The sequence below is a fragment of the Phyllopteryx taeniolatus genome, chromosome 18 (assembly GCF_024500385.1).
Source record: "Phyllopteryx taeniolatus isolate TA_2022b chromosome 18, UOR_Ptae_1.2, whole genome shotgun sequence".
Taxonomy (NCBI): domain Eukaryota; kingdom Metazoa; phylum Chordata; class Actinopteri; order Syngnathiformes; family Syngnathidae; genus Phyllopteryx; species Phyllopteryx taeniolatus.
The window spans coordinates 4,717,089-4,724,388 of record NC_084519.1 but is presented as its reverse complement, the minus strand read 5'-3'; the positions used below and the strand labels follow the sequence as shown (position 1 = coordinate 4,724,388).

Sequence of the window (7,300 nt, the reverse complement as noted above, 5' to 3'; positions counted from 1 at the left end):
ATCGGATACCGGATGTTATGCGTCACCAACATGCGACGGTGCCATCTTGACGCTGTACGCGCAAGTGTTAGTAGTCTGCTTCTTTCTATTTAGAGTTCCTCCCTGAAAGACAAGAATATTTAGTCATCATGGCTATGCAAGCAGCAAAACGCGCTAACGTAAGTGTTTTCTTACTTTATGCTGTTTGTGTATGTACATTCTGACGGAAATGTTACACTTTTACGCACAGTTTGAGTACGCAGTTAGCTAACTAGCTAGCCCACTAACGTAGTTAAGCTAAATTTACTGAGCAATATTCATTATTCGCCACTCATTTTGCATCTCAACACGATCAATTAGTGAGGTTACTACCCCCAAAACATTTTACATTGTCACTCGTATCCATCTTCACACTCCGGGAACGTTTGATATTTTTGTATACGCATGCTACTCATTATTGATAATGCGGTTTGTTCATCAAGTCGAAAAGCTACCATTTGTCAGATAAAACGAATGATTCCTTTGAATTTATTTCATGTTTGTACAGCTTCGTCGAAGCGTCGTTTTACTGAAAACGTACATACTCTTGAGGATAATAGTACTGTAACTAATGCGAGGTTTTGACTGGCACCCTTGTGTTGGTATTATCGAACAACACGTTATTTTGACAACAGTTATCCGTTGTTTAGCATTTGCATTGTGGTGAAAAAGGTTTGTAGTCTATACCTTGACTTTTGGTCACCACTGTGACCTAGTGGTTAGCATGACTATATGTACCCTGTGACTCAGTCCAGGGTGCTTCTCACCCAAAGTCGGCTCACCTGCGACCCGAATGAGGACCAGCACCATAGAAAACAAATGGGTAGATTTGACTTCTAATGTTGTTGGCCTGTGAATGTCTTTGTTCTGTGTGCAGATACGACTGCCTCCAGAGGTCAACAGAATCCTTTACATCAGGAACCTTCCCTACAAGATCACAGCGGAGGAAATGTATGATATCTTTGGAAAGTACGGACCAATACGTCAAATCAGAACGTAAGCACAACACACATTGATTTGTCAGTGCCATTTAACTATACAACGTTAATATTGAAAGGCAATGTCTTGCTTGAGGCAACACAGTGATGAAGTGGTTAGCAATCAGCCTCAAATTTCTGAGGTTCAAATTTTGGCACAACTAAAATATTGTTTCCAGGGTACCAAGCTAGATGCAAAGCACTATTAATGTAGTTTATATATTTTCTTACACTTAGTATTAATAATGTCTTACAATTATACTTGGGCCTAACTGTGTCATTTAATATGTAGATGAGCATGGCGAGTCTCAATGTCACTGAAATCACGAGTGCAGTGAATGAAAGGAGATTGCCAGCAGTCTCTCAAATATTCACACGCTCTCCTTTATTCTCACCCGTTTCCTCTTTGTATTATTATAATATAACTACAGCGGCCAAGGCAATCCGCTTCTTCCTTGACAATCGTGCCATGTTGTTTGTGGGTCAATAAAGTAATATATGTGGTGCCTGAAAAGATACGAACGCCAGGCGTTGTAGGTTTTCTGTTGCAGCGAGTTGGCAGGTGTGTGACAGTCATTTGCCAAGTGTGCGAGGGTGAGTCGTCCATTGAAATCTATTCACGATTGTCCAGTTCCGTCCCCTTCGGCTGCATGGCTGGGTGTGCCGCTGGCCTTAAAAACATTAAAAGTTCTTGGAACACATCAGTTAGAGAAACATAAAAGAAGACTTTCCCCCTCAATTTAGAAGTGTGCTTGGTTCAAGCTGTTTACAGTGGTACTCTGACCAAGCTCGTAATTCAATGTAGTTGTATATCGAATAATTTGTCCTTATTGAAGTGAATTGAAATCCCATTAATCTACTCCAGCCATCCAAAAACAATTCCAAAAGAATTCACTCCCTCTTCGAGAGTGCAAATAGCACTTGTTCATTCAATTTCGATTGTGGGTAAGAGCACTCAGGCACAAAACTGTAGCTACAGCTACTGCAAACCAAATATTTTCACTTGGACTGTCATTGGGCTATCAAACTATATACATTTGTGTCATGAAAGGCCGTTTTCTTAATGCTAACATACAAAACGGGTGAGACGGCTAACGGACCTTAGCATAGATGTTACGGTAATTTTGACACTGCATATGAAATATTGATCGAATTATTTTAGCACAAGAAAGCAAAGGTGCGGAGTGCTTGTAATACCCTTTTATTTTCCTTGAAGGATATTGAGCAGCTTTTATTCATTGAGCATTTTTTTTTCATTTCAGAGGAAACACACCTGAAACAAGAGGAACAGCCTATGTGGTTTATGAAGATATTTTTGATGCCAAAAATGCATGTGATCACTTGTCAGGCTTCAACGTTTGCAACCGCTACCTGGTGGTTCTCTACTACAACGCAAACAGGGTATGTGCACGCGTTTTGTTTGATCCATATTGTAAATCAGCATCATTTTGTTTCTTAGATTTTTGAAGTCACTGTTAATCTTAATATAGGTATTATATATTATTAATATAGGTATTATATATTATCAATGCATTTGCATGCATATATTATCAATGCATTTGGTATTTTAGGTGGCTAATTTTTCTTTTTTTTTTTTTTTTTTTTATATAACAGGCATTCCAGAAAATGGACACAAAAAAGAAAGAGGAACAGTTGAAGCTCCTAAAAGAGAAATATGGCATCAACACAGACCCTCCCAAGTAGCATTCAGAAAACATCCTTCCTCTTTTTGTCTCATTGTTGTCTCAAGCTACATTTTTTCGGCTACATTTGTGGCAGTCAAGTACTTCCGCAGTTCATCATCATCATTACAAACATAATCTGTTTTCTTAATTTTTATTTTGTTATGGTTTTTTTTTTAAACAATTATAATTAAATATGTGAAAATGTTAAGGTTAGCCTTGTAACTTTAGAATTAAAGTGCAGGAATGCTGTTTTGCTTCATGTGATTTGGTTTTACCTGTATTTAGATTTTAGGTTTTTTTTGTTCTTTAAAAAAAAAAATATGTTTCCTCTGCTTTTTCAACAATCTTTGACTTTAAAATAGCCTTGATTGGAATAATTTCTTGCTGTCTGTAAAATATATTTTCTTTCTCTTAAGGCCATTGTCTCTTTCCTCATTTACACATTTTAGATTTAATCAAAGTGTAAATATTGGCCTTTCTATTAGCCGCTCACATTAGTATATGTAATAGTTTACACTAAGTATGCCTAAAATCCATCCATTTCCCCTGCTGACATTGGATGAGAGGTGGTGTACACCCTGGACTGGTCCAGCCAATTTCAGGGCACATACTGTATAGACAAACAACCGTTCACACCTATGGAGAATTTAGTTTGTGAGGTAAACATGGTGACCACGAGGCGGTATTTTGCATAACATCCAAATTTTAATCAAGTCATGAACTAATTTAGCTCTGCTTATTGCAGCCTTTCCCTAAATTTAGGGATTGGACCCAACATCATGTTTAGATGACAATTGGAGTGAATGCTGTAAGCTATCGTTGACACAATTTATTTTGTTTTTGGGTTAATGATTGTAAAAAATGTGTCTTGTTATTATACAGTGCACGTGTCAATTGTCATGTATGTTAATGTTATGGCAATATGTTAAACAATTTTGTAAGTCTGGGTCTCGGGAAGGAACCAAATTTATAATTTGGTGACATTGCACTTCTGTTTTGTAAGAAAAGTAAAAAAATGAATATTTCTACAGCATAGAATTCTTTGGTGCCAGTTAAAAAATATTGACCAATACTATCATTTATACTTTTTCGTGGCTCGTTGATTGTTTTGTCTTTGTGTTGTAACAAGAGAGGTGAAACAGCCCATAGAGTTCCTTTTATTAGATTAAATCACAACACAGGGTATGTAGTGCAGCCATGTCATCAGGAACACAATACATGCTACAAAAGAATCCTTCTACACAATTGCCTTTTGCTTACATTTGGTATCTTGATCTTTGCAATAACAGACTTGTAGTTAGGAACAGCAAAAAAAAAAAAAAATAGGTTCAAAGAAGATGAAACCTACAAGGACAAGTCACCTTGCTGAGGAATACTGCTGTTTATCAGGACATAGAGGCTAATAAAACACTAGGCTGTGTTAAAGCAGGTCATAATGAGGGCAAGGTGGACTTATTTACTGAAAGATAATGATGGGCTCTCAGGAGGCACCGCAATTCCATTGACCTTTGCAACACTGGCTACTTTGCATCCATACAATGAGAGAGAGAGAGAGAGGGGTAGTAAAAAAGTACAAAAAGGTTTAGTTTTTGAGGTGGGTAAATTGTTTAACCTGGCTCTACATGAAGCGATGTCCTCTTTTGACTGTTAATCAAACGCACTTGTCGGAACTGACTGGGAAAAAACGTGTTGAAATGCAGGCCTAATTTTCTTCATTAATTGAACTGATATGCAACCTGCAAGCTCTTGATGATGCCAATGAAGGTGAAACTAAAGCTCGGAATTACTGATGGGCATAATAAAATTAATAAATAGTTGGGTATAGAATGTCAATGATGTGGGATTGATTGTTGATTAATGTTAAAGCAATCGAGACAAACTGAAATGCGCTATTTGATTCAGTCTCGATCACATAATATTTAAAACAAAATCATCAAGGATGTTTAGCTTTGTACCGTGTCTTGGCCTGTTTGGCATCTGAAGCTCAAGCACAGCACACTTTCCTGGCCCAAACATTGTTTGAAGAGGTGGGTTTGACTATGGTATGCTTGTTCATGCATTAGCACAAACACGCACTACACAGGTGTAGGTATAATTGATGTGACTTTTTCCTCCTCTCACCAGTTATTGACAACCATAACAATATTGTGCCGAACTATGGTATGGCAGAAGAGCCTCTGTGGGAGTGCACACTTAGTCAAGTATCCTACTTTGAACCTCTCCAACTCAATGATTTCTCTCGAGATAAAAGTGAAAAGTAATTTTTTTTCCAACTCTAATCCAACTTGCTTGTGATTGTTTTTCATTTTCCCCTTTCTCTTCACAAATCAATGGCATACAATTTTTCCAATGAAGGCTCAAGGTTCGGGGTTGGGTTCTTAGCGACATCTACGACAGCTAATTTACAAGGACACATGCTCCCACAGTTAAAGAAGTCAGGCAAAAATTGTCACAAAACACACGACGTCCCCGCCCTTTTTGTTTTCTTCACAGGTATCAGCTTTGATAAGGCTTTCTTGTCTTCAATCGCAGGATGCAAAATGACGAGAGTTTTAAGGCAGAACCTAAAGGCATGCAAATTAACTACATTTACATTTTTTTGAATCTTGTAGTTTTGTAGTTGTTTTAACTGACAGTACAAGCATGTTTGAGAAGAAAACGCCAGACAAACCACTTCTCTGTTTTATTATCTAGAGCTAATATTTGACGGATAGAGGCAGATGCATTAACAGGAATTTGGTTTGGTTGACTTCAGTAAACACGTACAACTAGCATCAGTGGAACAACAAATAGAGTATAGCGGCAAATCCAGTGTAGCACATCATTGATGTTCCAATAGAATGAAATTGGAGGGGAAAAAAACATAGCACACTTCACATTTTGGCATTTGTTCTTTAAATAATTTAAATATATATATATATTATATCTTTATATATGATTTGTGCGTGGTATTCAATATACAGTGGCATATTTTGTGTGTGTATGCATGTGATTGTGTGTGTTTATTGTTTGTTAAATCAAATAACATTCTCATGCACACAAGTGTTTCAAACACAAGAAGCAAGATCCATTGAAAGGTTGTCCAAGCATTTTTTTTTTTTCTGTAGTTGTTCAGTGGAAATAGCTGCAAACTGAATGGAACATGAAATTCTTTCTTTGCAGTCTGTGGCAGGAGCGGCGGTGTTGTCTTGTCGGGGTTGCTCCGCTCAGCCTTCACCTTATTTCTGGAGGTCACACTGCAGGAGTAATACGATGGAGGGGTCACTCTTGGCCGCCTCTTTGAACTCCTCCAGCGAGATCTGGTCATCGTTGTTCTTATCCATCTTGGAAAAGATCTTGTCCACTCGCTGCTGGGGCGTCAGACCGTCCTCATTCATTTTCATCATGATCACCGTGCCCACCATTTTGTAGATTGCCTGCAAGAATGAAGACAAAAGAGGAGACAGTTTCCATGTGAATTTGTTTTTCTGTCTGCATAGCTCTCTGTAATGAATAATTCACTTAAAGGGGACATACTGTATAATGGAAACTGTTCTTTTTAATTGCTTGTATACAAATAGTGAGGTGTCTGCACAGTGGCGGGAAGTAACTAAGTACGTACAAATATTTTTTGGACTTTACATAAGTAGTTTTTCAGGTATCTGTATGAACTTAGATCTTGTTTGGCAGAACAAAAACAAGACAGCAGTTACATGGAGGAACGTGAACCACGCAGCCTTAATGATGATGTCAACAGATTCGTAGACGCAAGAGATTTCCAATTCATGGCCCTATTTTAGAGAATCCTATGATGTTGTCGGCTACAAGAATTATTTGTGACAAATGCGGCATGCCCTGCTATAAAAGTAAGGTGTAGTTTTCAGTTGTTATTAACAGCTAATTAGCATTTTTATGTTAGTTTAGAACGTTAGCAAAGTTATGGGAAAATGTTGTTTTGACAGCATCCATCCATCCATTATCTTCTCCTCACAAGGGTCACGGGAGCGCCGCAGCCTATCCCAGCTATCATCGGGCAGGAGGCGGGGTACAACCTGAACTGGTTGCCAGCCAATCGCAGGGCACATGCAAACAAACAACCATTCGCACTCACATTCACACCTATGGGTTATTCACACCAATTTAGTCTTCAATGAACCTACCATGCATGTTTTTTGGGATGTGGGAGGAAACCGGAGTGCCCGGAGAAAACCCACCCAGGCACGGGGAGAACATGCAAACTCCACACAGGCGAGGCCGGGATTTGAACCCCAGTCCTCAGAACTGTGAGGCAGATGTGCTAACCAGTCAACCACCGTGGCGCACAAGTAGCAACCAAGTTGCAAGCAGCCGAGTTATTAAAATGGGTATTGTATTTGACAGACAAAATTCATTCTTTCTGTTTTCCATTTCTGACTTAGTTTTATTTATTTATTTTAGTACAAGTTCAAATGCTTTTTTTTTTTTTTTTTGTCTTTCCAGGGAATCGCTTTTTAAGATGACAAAAGCCAGCCCGCCAAGCATTACACAAGAAGAGACCAAACCAAAAAAAGAAAGAAAGAAAATGGAGTCGATACCCAAAGTTGAACGCCCCTTGAGGCTTTAAAAATGTAAGCAAAACAGTGAAAACTTGGCTTCTAAGTC

At 38.4% G+C, this 7,300-nt stretch overlaps 2 protein-coding genes across 2 annotated transcripts in view; one reads left to right on the top strand and one right to left on the bottom strand.

Annotated features, from left to right (window-relative positions):
* Positions 1-3,095, top strand: sf3b6 (splicing factor 3b, subunit 6). The gene is made up of 4 exons (XM_061754397.1): positions 1-158; positions 896-1,014; positions 2,258-2,396; positions 2,610-3,095. The coding sequence occupies exons 1-4, from the start codon at positions 129-131 to the stop codon at positions 2,697-2,699; spliced, it is 378 nt and encodes a 125-aa protein (XP_061610381.1). The 5' UTR covers positions 1-128; the 3' UTR covers positions 2,700-3,095.
* A 726-nt stretch (positions 3,096-3,821) lies between these two features.
* The window catches only part of vsnl1a (visinin-like 1a), a 35,499-nt gene continuing 32,020 nt past the window's right edge, over positions 3,822-7,300 (bottom strand). Inside the window, exon 4 of the mRNA XM_061754396.1 lies at positions 3,822-6,096. Coding sequence (XP_061610380.1) covers positions 5,899-6,096 — 198 coding nt within the window. The 3' untranslated portion in view covers positions 3,822-5,898. The remainder of the gene's footprint in view (positions 6,097-7,300) is intronic.